General features: G+C 42.6%; 1 protein-coding gene across 11 annotated transcripts in view; it reads right to left on the bottom strand.

Moving 5' to 3' along the window:
• The window catches only part of DOCK3 (dedicator of cytokinesis 3), a 223582-nt gene that overhangs the window by 185787 nt on the left and 23146 nt on the right, over nt 1-14649 (bottom strand). For all 11 annotated transcript variants that reach the window (XM_054167554.1, XM_054167600.1, XM_054167564.1 and 8 more), the window contains exons 3-4: nt 3918-3958; nt 972-1027 (exon numbers count right to left, since the gene is read on the bottom strand). In XM_054167554.1, coding sequence (XP_054023529.1) covers nt 972-1027; nt 3918-3958 — 97 coding nt within the window. The remainder of the gene's footprint in view (nt 1-971; nt 1028-3917; nt 3959-14649) is intronic.

Here is a 14649-nt window from a genome sequence, read left to right as displayed (position 1 = left end):
CTGTGCCTTGTTAGCTGAAGCCGAAAGTAGCAAGGGATGGGGAAGAGGACTAGGAAATTAAGTTATTGTATGTCTCTATGTGTTCCTGGAACAGAAAACTTACACAAAAAAAAGCTGAAATTCTTCATTCTCTGAGCAACCTGATCTAGTGTGAGGGGTCCCTGCCTTCAGCAGGGGGGGTTGGAACTAGATGATCCTTGAGGTCCCTTCCAACCCTAACAATTCTATGATTCTGTAATTCATTTCCAAGCTACCAATGTAAGCAAATCTTACATGAAGATTCAAAACATACATATATTAGAAACATCACTACCTTGGGAAGTTGTGAAGTCTACTTCTCTACAGACTTTCAAAACCTGTCTGGACATGTTCCTGCCCTAGGTGATTCTGGCTTGGCAGAGGAGTTGGACTAGATGATCTCTAGAGGTCCCTTCCAAACCCTACCATTCTATGATTCTACCTTAAAAACCTGGCATAATTGTATTTGGTATGCATTTTCAGCAGCGTGTACTTCAGTCATTCTTTGGATTGAGGTGTGGAGGGCTGGATCCTTTTGAAAAGTTTCCAAGTAACATAGCTACCTTGTCAGGCATGTCTCAGTGGAAATCTGTTGATAAGCAAGATGGGCTGTCTGCCTGCTAGTGCCTCCATATGAAACAGGGACAAAGAATTTTGCCTGTGAGAAAACAAGCAGAACTGAAAAAGACTGAGTTCTTTAAACCATGTTTGTTTCAGGTGGCACCTCTGAAGTTACAATTTTATGAGTGACAGTGAATGGGGATAACCAGCAGAACTGATTCTTGCTATAGTGAAGAACAAAAACACCCCAGAGCTCTGCAGACTCACATTTAATTTTCAAACACAAAAACACAACAAAAGACAGAATGAACTAAAAACCACTCCATAAATTTTAATCATTTCTTAGGCTACCTTCTAGATGAGAACACTACAGCTTTTCAGAAAATACTCACCCCCTGTTACTGACAATTGCCTTTTTCAGGTGAATGTAATTTGCAGGAAAAATCCCCTGGAAGAGAAGAAGTCCTCACATTAGAAAAATACACTTGCAGTTTTTAGCATTTTTGTCCCAAGCCACAATAAATAACTGCTGATACACCCAGCAAAAATCCTCCAAACCCTAACACTGTGTCAAAGAAGCTGCCACAGTCACAAGTCAACATTCAAATTAGTCACAACTCATTGTAATGCATATTCAAACAGGACAGCACAATGAATCAAACCTCCACCTTGAAAGATCAAGTCCTTACCAAGGAAGCTTTGCAAGTCTATGCAGTAAGAATATCATAGAGAGATTCAAGACAGGTACTATCCATTCCTGAAGTGTTCAGAAACACTACTGCATGAGAAGTATGCTCTGCTATAAAAGTCATGGGTAAGTCAACCAGGATGAAATGAAAGTGTGTCACTCTAATCCTACACAGCTGCCTTGGAAGAGACAAGATTGTTCTAAAAGAAAACATTTAAGATTAGCCAACTTCTTCCTACTGCGAAGACTCTGTAAGCCCAATAAACCACTAACAGGTGATGAGCAAGCAGGAAAAAGGTGTCACAAGTGGGAAGAGCTCAGAGAACAGCTTGCAGCTAGCAGAAAGGAATGAGTAACAGATGTAACCAGCAGAAGCCAGCCAGGATAGCCAGAAAAGAGGCTGCCATGCAGTTTGCAGCACAGCATCAGTATGCTCCAAGGGCAGGCCTCTATATTGATATGCCACATTACATTAGATGGTAAGGACAGAGATTAAAATAAACCAAAAAACCCCACAATAAAACCAAACCAGAACAAGCAGCCTACCATCACATCAGTCTAGTCCCCACACCAGTCTTTCACTACGGAAGTTGTATCACTTGCATACCCTGGAGCTGTCCTGTTTCCTCCCACCAGCCAACAGAAAACTCTTTAAAGCCACTTGGGTTAGCTCTGGTTATTTGCCTTTTGCTGTTCCCATGACAGCTGTACTCTACCCTTGCCTGTGCCTTTGTGTTCTTGGGTGATGAGACAGGAGGAAAACAGATAATTTAAGCAAAACTTCTCAGTGTTCCATTATCTTTGCAAAACACAGGACCCTGAACCCTCATCGCAAACTGGGTAAGGAAAGTGAGCCGGCACTGCAATGGGGCAAGCAGGATCAGCACTGGTCATCGTCAATTGAAAAACCAGCTGGCAGACTGACAAAAATGTCAGTAACCAAGTGTGGGCTTTCAATTTTCAGAGCCTTTCAGAATTCAGGAAGAAAAATTTTCTGGGGGGGGAGGGGTGTGGGGGGGCAGCTGAAAATACCACCAAATAAAGATGATTCAAAATGCTGAGACAAATTGCTTCTTTCTCATAGTGAGACTGAGTTTGCAGAAAGAAAAAAGATTAACCTAGGAGGAATGACTCCATCAGGGAGAAAAACAAAATAAATGTGCATTTCAGCCACAAAAAAAAATTTGGAAAAGGAAGTAAGGCTACTTCAGTTTCTTGTTTGGTTCACTTCCAGTTCATGCTGTTTATTTCTGTGATCCTGTACAGGTTTGCCTAAGAAACCAAGGAAGGTTTGGAGGGCTCTCCTATCCAAGCTGAACTTATATGCAAAACAGGTGGTGTACCACCACATACACACAATGAATGCAGGCTTGTCCATTAAAAGAGCATTATACTCATGAACACATAATGCAAGCAATATTATATTCCATGAAACAAGCAAAGATGAGGAATCTGGTACTCTTTGAACAGAACTTCTATGTAAACCAAAAGACAATGAAGTGATGCTTACACAGAAGCCACTACTTACATGTTTGGATACATACATTTATTATAGTATATAATTACTATGCATTAAATCTAATTCCTATGTATTAGATGCACTCACAAAAAAGTCACGATCAGAACATGCAAAAAAGTTCACCCAAGAGCAAACCAGGGATATGAGTGAAAAATAACCAAAATTACACTGTAAACAATATGAAAGAAGAACAAACTTAAGATACTCCTTTTCCATTAGACTTTTTACCAAAAATTTATAAGATTAACAATGAAAATTTTTGAAAGTGTTCTGCCCCTGTGCTCAGCACTGGTTAGGCCACACCTTGAGTCCTGTGCCCAGTTCTGGGCTCCTCAGTTTAGGAAGGAGGTTGACTTGCTGGAAGGTGTCCAGAGAAGAGCAACAAAGTTGGTGAGGGGTTTGGAACACAAGCCCTATGAGGAGAGGCTGAGGGAGCTGGGGTTGTTTAGCCTGAAGAAGAGGAGGCTCAAGGGAGACCTCCTTGCTGTCTACAACTCCCTGAAGGGAGGTTGTAGCCAGGTGGGGGTTGGTTTCTTCTCCCAGGCAAGCAGCACCAGAACAAGAGGACACAGTCTCAAGCTGTGCCAGGGCAGGTTTAGACTGGATGTTAGGAAGAAGTTCTACACAGAGGGAGTGATTGCCCATTGGCATGGGCTGCCCCGGGAGGTGGTGGAGTCACCATCATTGGAGGTGTTTAGGAGGAGACTTGATAAGGTGCTTGGTGCCATGGGTGAGTTAATTAGGTGGTGCTGGATGATAGGTTGGATGTGATGATCTTGAAGGTCTCTTCCAACCTGGTTTATTCTATTCTACTCTACTCTATTAAAAATCCTAAATTAAGAAGTGCAAGATGACCTGTCTAAGCTTTCTCTTAAGGCAGCAGGGTGCAAAGGAGCAAACTGGGTGAGGTTTAGAAACACTGGAAAAATCACATCAGGAAGGTTTCTGACCCTTTGGGTGACTAACACATATTGCTCTCTCATTGTAGAAAATAAATCCAATCCTCCCATAGGAAAAAAGTCAGAGAAGTAAAATCCTAAGGGTAAGCAAAATTAGAAGCTATTGGACTGCAACAGCATAGTAGATACAATCTTCCACTAGAAGTAAATAAATAAATGTGTTCACACTTACCTTCACATTGGGCTTCTTAATGGAAACACCTCTGTACCAGCCTAAAACCAGATAAAACATTCTGTATTAATTCATGGCATTTCTCATCTCACAAACACTGAACACTATGCAGTTACTGAGCTCCTCTGAAAACCTAGCTGTGCCTCACACAGGCCTGAATTTTTAAAGAGTTTTTTTTGTTATCTTTTGAGTTTAAGTATTCCTTTGCTCTGCAATGCCAGCTGGCAATTCAGAACCTGGAATGCTCCTGTTTACTCCCACCTGGAATAAAAGCAGCTTAGTATACTTAAGACACTTTATTCACAATCATTAGCCACTGTGGTAAAGATGCATTCAGCACTCATGCAAGAATCTGTACTGAACTTTTCTTACATGTTGGTACATGATTCTTTTCTTACTGCTTACCTTAACAAAATCTCCAGACTCCAAAACCTTGTCCTTTTCCAGACAGGAAAAGCTATTATCATGTACTTCTAATGGCGTTTAAACAAATACAGATCCTTTGCGTGTATGTCTGTGAGAGTTGGGAACAGACTTGAGGATCTAATTTCACAAACCCAATTATTTTTCTTGCATCCCTCATCAGTTAACAGCCAGACAACAAATCAGGAGTAAAAGGCAAAGCTGCAAAAGCTACAAGTTAAACAGAAAAACCCAGTTACACCTATTTTAGACTGGTGAAAGAGTGTCACTAGGTGCAAGATAAAAGGGCTGAAATCCACCTCAACAATGGAAAAGGAGCACACTGCAGTTGTCATGGCAGAAGAGCTGCTCTTCCACTCCTTATGGCACACAATCTACTTTGACTTCTTGTTAAGAAACACAACTGTTTTGTGTTCTCTGCAGTCTAATGCTGCAGCACCAGAACATTAAGCCAGCCACTAAGACCAGGGCCTGGATCATCCCACAGGGGAGCATTGATGAAGAATGCCAGAGCACATGAAGAGGATGCCAGGGCTGCACTTTGGCCAGAAGGTCCAGAGAGATGATCCATCCCCTTTACTCTGTTCTTGTGAGACCCCAGCTGAAATGCCGTATCCAGTTCTGGTGTCCCCACCACAAAAAGGACAGAGAGCTTTTGAAGCAAGTCCAGAGGAGGCTGCAAAGATGATCCAAGGGCTGGAGCACCTCTGCTATGAGGACAGGCTGAGGGAGCTGCAGGTGTTCAGCCTGGAAAAGCCTCTGGAGGAACCTTAGAGCTACCCTCCAATATCTGAAAGGGTGACTACAGGAAAGCTGTAGAGGGACTTTTCATAAGGGTGTCTAGTGATAGGACAAAAAGGAATTGTTTTAAGCTGAGGGAGAGAAGGCTTAGACTGGATCTTAGGAAGAAGTTCTTCATTCTGAGGGTGGTGAGACTCTGAAATACATTGCCCAGAGTGGCTGTGGATGCTCCCTCCCATGCAATGTTTAAGGACAGATTGGATAAGGCCTTGGGTAACCAAGTCTAGTTGAGAGATGTTCCTGCCCATGGTAGGGGAATTGGCATAAATGATCTCCGAGGTTCCTTCCAATCTAAGCCATTCTATGATGGGTACAAGTTCTGTGAAGGAGGCCTGGCCACCTCTGGCCATCCAAAATTTGTGGGCAAAGCTGCCCTGGTGCAGCTACTACAGAAACAGCAAGTTCAACTGCCTGTACATCCTGCTTCTATTTACTGTAGCCCTGGAAGTGGGCAATGACCCAAACTTACCAAAACACAAGAACTTCACATAATCTAAATCCCCTTTCCATACAAATACCGCAATTTTCCTCAGCAACTTCCTACCTTATAGATATATATATATATCTAGGGCAGATACAATTTAGTATCTGCAGCATTTCAGAGAGCACAAGGAAAGCTTCTCAGTAATTTGCTATGGAGAACAGAGAAGGCAAAAAAGCAATGCTGTAGTGTGTCTCTCCTAGAAAAAGGCCCTCATAGGTGTCTGAATTTAGAACATGAGTCTTATTTAGAGGCTCAGCTGGGGAAGAGGGCTATTCAAAGAGGCCTGTTTTAAAGACACCCTGCTAGTCTTGAATTATTTTTTAAAGGAAACTGGAGTCAATATAAAATAACTGATGAATCCAAGGAACAAACACATTTCATAACATAAAACCACCTTAATCACACAAATTTCTCATGAAGAAATAATACAAATTTACTTTCCCATGAAATTATGGGTGAGCCAGGGAATTACAGGCCTGTCAGCCTGACCTCAGTGCCAGGCAAGATTATGGAACAGGGCATCCTGAGTGCAATCACACAACACTTAGAGGATGGCCAAGGGATCAGGCCCAGCCAGCATGGGTTTAGGAAGGGCAGGTCCTGCCTGACCAACCTGATCTCCTTCTATGATCAGGTGACTGCCTGGTGGATGTGGGGCAGGCTGTGGATGTAGTCTACCTGGACCTCAGCAAGGCCTTTGACACCGTCCCCCATAGCAAACTCCTGACCAAGCTGTCAGCCCATGGCTTGGATGGGAGCACACTGCAATGGGTTAGGAACTGGCTGGAGGGCTGAGCCCAGAGAGTGGTGGTGAATGGTGCCACATCCAGCTGGCAGCCAGTCACCAGTGGTGTGCCCCAGGGATCAGTGCTGGGCCCCATGCTCTTTAACATCTTTATTGATGATCTGGATGAGGGCATTGAGTCCATCATCAGTAAATTTGCTGACAACACCAAGCTGGGGGCAGGAGTTGATCTGCTGGAGGGTAGAGAGGCTCTGCAGAGGGACCTGGACAGGCTGGGCAGATGGGCAGAGGCCAAGGGCAGGAGATTGAACACATCCAAGTGCCAGGTTCTGCACATTGGCCACAGCAACCCCATGCAGAGCTACAGGCTGGGGTCAGAGTGGCTGGAGAGCAGCCAGGCAGAGAGGGACCTGGGGGTACTGGTCGATGGTAGGCTGAACATGAGCCTGCAGTGTGCCCAGGCAGCCAGGAGGGCCAATGGCATCCAGGCCTGCATCAGGAACAGTGTGGCCAGCAGGAGCAGGGAGGTCATTCTGCCCCTGTACACTGCACTGGTTAGGCCACACCTCGAGTACTGTGTCCAGTTCTGGGCCCCTCAGTTTAGGAAGGAGGTTGACTTGCTGGAATGAGTCCAGAGAAAGGCAACAAAGTGGTGAGGGGTTTGGAACACAGCCCTATGAGGAGAGGCTGAGGGAGCTGGGGTTGCTTAGCCTGGAGAAGAGGAGACTCAGAGGTGACCTTATTGCTCTCTACAACTATCTGAAGGGAGGTTGTAGACAGGCAGAGTTTGGTCTCTTCTCCCAGGCAGCCAGTACCAGAACAAGAGGACACAGTCTCAGGCTGCACCAGGGGAGGTTTAGGTTGGATGTTAGGAAGAAGTTCTATACAGAGAGAGTGATTGCCCATTGGAATGTGCTGCCTGGGGAGGTGGTGGAGTCACCATCACTGGAGGTGTTCAGGAGGAGACTTGATGGGGTGCTTGGTGCCGTGGGTTAGTTGTTCAGGTGGGCTGGATTGGTTGATGGATTGGACACGATCTTGAAGGTCTCTTCCAACCTGGTTTATTCTATTCTGTTCTATTGCTTATATTCAAAAATGAAATTTTGTTTTCAACTTATTTCTTAGTTGCTGGAATTCCATGGCAGTCACAAACATATGCACAATGACCACATGCAGAGCCTTAAAATGAGTAACTTCTAAAGATCCACACAATTGTGCCTGCCACACCTGCTTTTGAGTAACAGATGCTGCATGCTTTTCAGGTTACAGAAAAACACCCCAAATGCATTTATCCTGTGATTCATTGGTACCAACATTAAATACAGCATGCTGCTTTTATATTCATAGACTCTGGACCTTGGAAATAAATGTACATTTTAAACTCTAAGACAAATAGAATGACAAAGTTCTTGGTAAATATGGAAAAAGTGGTTTAATCTAAGTTTGTGAACAGAACTACAAAAGTAAGAACAAAAGCTGACATAGTAGCTGTCTATTAATGATTTAGATGTACAGAGTCAGGCATGAAACATTTATCCAAAAAACTACCTTAGTCCTGAGCTTCCTGTTCTTAATCCCAAAACAAATCTTCAGATCTTACAAGGTGTGTGTTTACAGAGCTGTAAAGAACAGGAACAAAAGGACCCCTGAGAAATCACCTAGCTTATCCAAGCCATGTCTCTAAACCTCTCCTCACAGATGTTTAGCCCGTTATTAACAGTGTCCAACAATGTTTCATCAGGACTGAGTAACACAGAGCTCCTTGCCAGCGGAAAATCCTTCATACAGCTTCCCTAAACCCTAAATTCCAAGGAATTTCTGCAGAGTATATTTCTGCTACTCTACACAGACCAGTTTGAAAGTGATGGTGTTGCACAGGCATCTTATCAGAAGAAATTTCTTCCATGGATCAACACTGGCCAAGATAACGGCATGTAACACTGTGGTACAGTACTTGAAAATCTAGAACCTCTATGTAAAGTGGAAATGGCAAATCCTAACTGGGAAACCTGTCTCAGTGGCTGAGGCAACATACATGCACTTTATAACCTGAACTTTCTTTGCTGCTATTTGAATTCAGGATTCTTTTGTTGGTTGGTTTGGTTTAGTTTTTTTTGAGAATGTGGAAAACGTTTTGTTGACTTCCCTTTTGTAGGTACTTTCAAACATATGGAAAGTGGGATATTTCCCTTTAATCTTGTAGATTCTGATCTCCAGAACTTAAGTTTTATTTTCTTTCCCAGTGTGGTGTATTTGTACAATCACCCATTTCCATTGCAAGCTTCCTCCAACTACGTGCAAGCGAGATACAGCAGAAAGCAGCTCACCAGAACCTGAAAGCACTGAACTGTAAAATGTAATTCCTTACTGGCTTATGATGAACACCACCAAAACCTCATTCTGTATCTCAAAGCCAAATCCATGAGAGAAGGTACAATGCCTTTTTAAAAACACATTTAGAAAATTGCATCTTCATTGCATTATTCACTAAAACAAGCTGAACTAAATCTTCACTCTTGAATTAGTCTTAAACTGATTGAAAGTGATATAATCATATATTTTAAAGAGTATTTATTCTGGAGGATTTAATCATAATAGTCATCAGATCCAGACAAATACTTCAGCTGTGATCACGACATGCACTACACAGTTAGGCCTCAATAGTGACTTATGGTTTTAGATGTTACTGTACTACAAATGATGAACTGTCACTATTTTACACTTATGGCATTCATTTTCTAGTGATACCTGGCCTTTAAAGGGTGCTAACTTCAAGGAGGGGGGCGGTGGGGGGTGGAAAAGGATTTAAATCAAGAAACAGGACATGATTATGAAGCCATGACAATTCTGTGAGTAAGTTAATGTGAAACAACCACCACAATTTGAACAGAGTAACTGTCCAGTCATTATCAGTAACTAATAATAATTTCAAAACAGATGGAAGTCAAGGCATAAGGCCAGACCTGGAACACCTACAAGTCTCTACAAAGAAAGACTGAGCTTCATGCACACAATGCCTCCCCCCATTTCCTCTTCTGACAGCTATGAATGTTCTCAAACTGCTTGACCCAGAGAATGATCCAGGAAAGGAAGACAGGTAATTCTAATTTATTTTCCATATATGAATCACCTTACTAGCTCTGGTTGGGATGGAGTTAACTCCCTCCACAGCAGCCTGTCTGGTGCTGCATTCTGAACATGGCTAAAGCACTGCTGCTAAGAGACCAACATCTTGGCTTTTGCTGAACAGTGCCTGCAGAACATCAAAAGTTTCTCCTTTTCCCAAGACCCAACAAGCCAGCTAGAGGCAGACAAGAACCTGGGAGGAGCCAAGCTGGGACAGCTGGCCTGGATCAGCCAAAGGAATATTCCATACCCTATAACATAATTGACTGCAAGAACACCAAACCCCATTCCTAGGGCTTCTTCAGCTGTAAGTAGTACTAGGCTTCCCACTTAGCTTCCCTGGACACTAGATTCAGTAGGGTCTCTGAAGAGACAGAACAGAAAAATGGACTGTGAATGTAAGATACCAACATCACACAGCAAAAAAACACTTAGGTAAACACCCCACCTTTCACCTACAACTACCCATAGGCATGGAGATTTGCAGTGTGGGAGACCTGAAGCCACATTACAGAAACCTGCAGACTATATAAAGACTGAAAAACAATCTTTGCAAAGATGAATCACATTCAGAGGCCTCAGCAATAATGTAATCCTAATTACACTGCAAAAGGAACTCTGAGGCTGGCCTGCACATCCCAATCTCTCAATCTGACTGATCAGGAGAGCTACCAATGGGGGTTTTTTTGATCTTTATCTGCAAGTGCCTTGAACAAGCCAGGATATTCTTCCTAAAAGCTGGCTTGTAACCCTTTTCAGATTTCCACTTAACAAGAGGTCTGTCATGCAGTAAAGGCTCACCCCTTTTGAGCACTTAGTAGCAGGGGGGAAAAAAAGGGTCCTAATGGAGAGGTATTGATCTGTTTTTTAGGAAAACAAAGCTCAGATATCTGGGTTAAATACAGTTGCAGCAGCTGCAGACCATAGGAAAAACCAAATCCCCTATGTACTTTCTTGACAAACAGAATTCTGAAAACAAAATTATTTAAGTCTTAATGGTAAGCCCTAAAGCTGAACTTGTTTCTTACAGAACGCACTGCTAGTAAAACCTGCAACAAGAACTCCAACCTTCTTTGTCCTATAAAAATAAGGTTTCATAATACTTAGCAGTAACGTGAGTTACCCTGGAAGCTGGAGGAAAGCTACCTTCTTTCAGAATAGAATAGAATAGAATTAACCAGGTTGGAAAAGACCTTTGAGATCATTGAGTCCAACCTATAATCCAACACTATCCAATCAACTAAACCATGGCACCAAGTGCCCCATCCAGTGTCTTCCTAAACACCTCCAGTGATGATGACTCCACCACCTCCCTGGGCAGCCCATTCCAATGGCCAATCACTCTTTCTTGTGAAGAACTTCCTCCTAACAGCCAGCATATACTAGCTAATTAACAATGGCTTTTACCTTTTAATCTGCATGTCAGCTGCTGTGCAGAGCTAAAGGTACTCAAAGTGACCCAGAAGGGGGATGGTGGCAGTGCTTAGCAACAGCTTCTTGATGCTGAAACCATTCAATGCCAAGACCACTCTGTTCTGAGCTTGACACACTGAGCAGTGCCAGGACAGGACGAGCAGCAGATGAATACCCAGCCCCGGCTGCCAACACCATGTCAGGGAGCAGCCTTGTGCCAACAGAACCACAGGAATATGCTAATAATGCAGCCAGAGATGCCACAACAAAAGCAGAAGAGAGACAATATGGCTTATCTCAGCATTAGCCAAATAAGAAGCCATTCTCCAAAGGATTAGTTTGAGCAGCCAGGCAAGATCCTCTGCAGCAGCTGTGTGGGTCCAAGAGACTTCCGTTCCACTGGCACACTTCACAAAAGCCAAAGAGTAAAAGGAACATCTCACTGGAGACATCCTTCTGAGGGAAAACTCAAATTATTGGGAGTGAGTCAGTTTGACCCAGCGAGCCACAGGACAGGTCCCAACTTCAGGTGGAAGGAAATCTTCCTTGTCACAGCAAGGACAGACTGCCCTCTAATTCCTTAGATCTGTATGGTACAACTTGGGAGCATGGCAAAGATATCACTTCTCAAGCACACTGAACTGATCAAGAATTTAAGAAAAACAACTAACTGCAAGCTGTGTCTGACACTTAAAGTGTCCCAAAGACAGTAAAGCCTTTGCTCAACCACGCTGTCACTGCTGGAACAGCAGAGGAAAATTTACATATATCAGACAGATGGCTTAAAAATACTATTACTAACATACACATTTAACCCATGTGAGTGAGTACTTGTGTGGACACCAGAACTTGTACAGGTAAGATAACAGTCTTTTAACTGGAGCTTCAGGCATCAGTTACTGTTTCTTCAGTGGCTATTTAAGAATCTGTGGGTTGGAGGTGTTTAAGACCAGGCTGGATGAGGCTCTGGCCAGCCTGCTGTAATGTGGGGTATCCCTGCCCATGGCAGGGGAGTTGGAACTACATGATACTTGGGGTCGCTTCCAACCCTGACTAATACTATGATAGTATGAATAATCAAAGTCACTGAAGTTGCAGCTTTTTTAATCTAAAGAAAACTGCTCCATAGCAATAAAAATAAATAGATACTTGAAAGTGAATGCCACTAGTTACTTGCAGCCACTACCAATTAGCATGCTTATGCTTGAAATAGTTTTGTTATGTCATTTATAGGTGGCATACTATTACCACACTCTCACCTCCTGAGTATATAGCATTATAAAGCAGAGAACACCACTTACTGTTCAACTCTCAGTGGCAAGATCACAAGCAGAAGAGCTCAGAGAGGATAACAGAGAGAGGGGAATGATGGGAGACAAGAATCCATACAACTGGTATCTTGAAGAACATTTGTTACTTCTGAGTGAGATCACTGAAGGACTCTGCATGCAAACAGTGACTATAAAACTACCCTGATAATGTTCAGACAGCATACTGTATGGTGGAAACAGGGACGGAGTTTTTGCTAGCTTCAGAGGAAACAGAGACACTAAGTCTATGGCTTTAAACTCTGTTAAACCGAACTAGTGGGGATAGGGGGGTGTGACAGTTTTAGGCCGTGCCTTTAAGAAAAGGACAGCTACAGAATTCTCCAGCTGAAATGTTTAGGTGTAAGAAAGGAAAACAAAGATAATTCTAAACGAATTTCATTGGTAGATCAGTAGAAATGTGGCTTTAAGAACTCAGTCTGAGTTCAGTCGGTTCTCCTTTTCCTTTCTGTTCCTGGCCAGCCTGCATGCAACTGACCTTGGACAGAAACTTCTGAGAGAGGAAAACTAACTTTTCTTAACAACTGCTTTGAACTAACAAAATTTCCCTTAATATCCATTTCTCCTTTAATCCTTTTTCCATCCAGTAAGCCCTTGGACAAGAAAGGGGGGATAAAGGGGCTTGGGGGATCCTGGGGGGGGGGGGGAGGGGGGCGGTATTCTCCTCGGGAGGGTGTTTCTGTGTTATGTTCTTCCCTGTCTATTTTTGTATATACTGTAAATACTGTATATTTTGTATACATTCATTGCATTTCATTCTGCTTGTAAAACACAGCTTTTTCATTCGCTTCTCCAGCTGAGTCTAGCTGTGCTTTATGTGGTGGGAGGACTAAACTTTCACACTACCACAGGGAGGAAGCAATGGGAGGTATTTGTCAGATGCAGACAGGACTAGAAAGCAAGGATTTAAGTGTTGGTTGGTCTGGTATGAAAGCACCTGAAATGGAAGGCACACAAGTCCAAAAGTCCTCATTTCAAGCACAAAAACAAGATTCACAGTAACAAAGTAACTGTAACACAGACAACTTTATTTCTTTGCATTTTATTTAATATGTGCATAGATAACCACAATAAAAATGTGTCATCAACTGGTATTCATATTTATTACCCTTAGAGGCAAATTTGCTTATAACAACGTATGTGTAAGCAAACTGACTCTGACAATACATAGAAAACTTAGCTGCAGAGGTAACCAAGAACTTAATATAGGAAATACCCTACTCTTTCATTCAGTTGCTGTAAATGCAGTGACTGCTTGTTATACCAGTCACTACAAAAGAGCACTTGCTCTTTTGTAACAATAATGCACTTATTCAACAAGTCATTATGATTAAAAATAAGCACATTCAGAAATATAGCTAGTATTGAATCTCTGTCAGTCTTGAATTCTTCACTGAGTCTCTGAAACCATTCTTCACATCCCTAGAAGGTGTGTGTATGGGAATCCTTTTAATTCAGGCAGCAAAAACTCTACCGTAGAGAATTATCCACAAACTGTTCTAAGGAGTGAAGCTGAAACAGCAATGGTTCCTCTGTTGAGTCCCACAGTAGTGACCCTGATGTGCAAGGGTCAACATTAATTTATCCAGATTGTCTGGTCAAAAGAATCCCCAGCAAATGATGCACAAGTACAAGATGAGCTTTACTTCATCCTAAATTTGCAATGCAAACCAAGGACCCTGTTAAACAACCACTTAGACAAGAATGCTTAAACAATTACTACCTTATTTCCTTTTAAGAACCTACTTTGCACATTTAGTGTGTCTGTTTGCATAATTCACACATGCAAGAGCTGCAGCACAGACCATCTGATTATTCAGATGAGTTTCACATTATGGAGCTCCAGATGTTATTATCAACATTAATCTATCCTTTTATACATTAATACTTAGAGGGCTTGAAAAACAACCCCAAAAAGCTCTGTACAAACACCTCTTTCCAATCGGGAAAAGAGTCTGAGGGCCTCCTTTCTCAGCAATTTGAAGACTGGCATGAGCTGCCTTTGAGGAATCATCCTCAAAGCTACTGGCAAAGGGAATATACAGAGCCTAATTATTACAACATCGTAAAGAGACACTGGATTATCCTTCTGCTTTTCTATAAGCAACCTGTTCCTTTGAGACCCTCCTTTTATTTTGCAGAGTTTTGAAAGTTTCCTTGATTAGCAGAAATGGTTTGAAAACTGTTTCACCCTAGGATTATACTGTCCTGTGCATAGGAATTGCTTTTTCCTGAGCTTGCACCAAGTACTGACTCGGGAGACCTAGCAGAACAATCAAGAGTGCTCAAGTAAAGCTTAGCCCATTACACCGCACATGGGGTTTTAAAAAACATTATCATTTGCAGGAATAATACTACAGGCATTGCTTACAGCATGCTTCTTCATGGATTAAGTATCACTACTGCACTGCA

The sequence above is a fragment of the Dryobates pubescens genome, chromosome 1 (assembly GCF_014839835.1).
Source record: "Dryobates pubescens isolate bDryPub1 chromosome 1, bDryPub1.pri, whole genome shotgun sequence".
Taxonomy (NCBI): domain Eukaryota; kingdom Metazoa; phylum Chordata; class Aves; order Piciformes; family Picidae; genus Dryobates; species Dryobates pubescens.
Note: the sequence above shows the minus strand (reverse complement) of the source record. Positions and strands in the feature narration are given on the sequence as shown.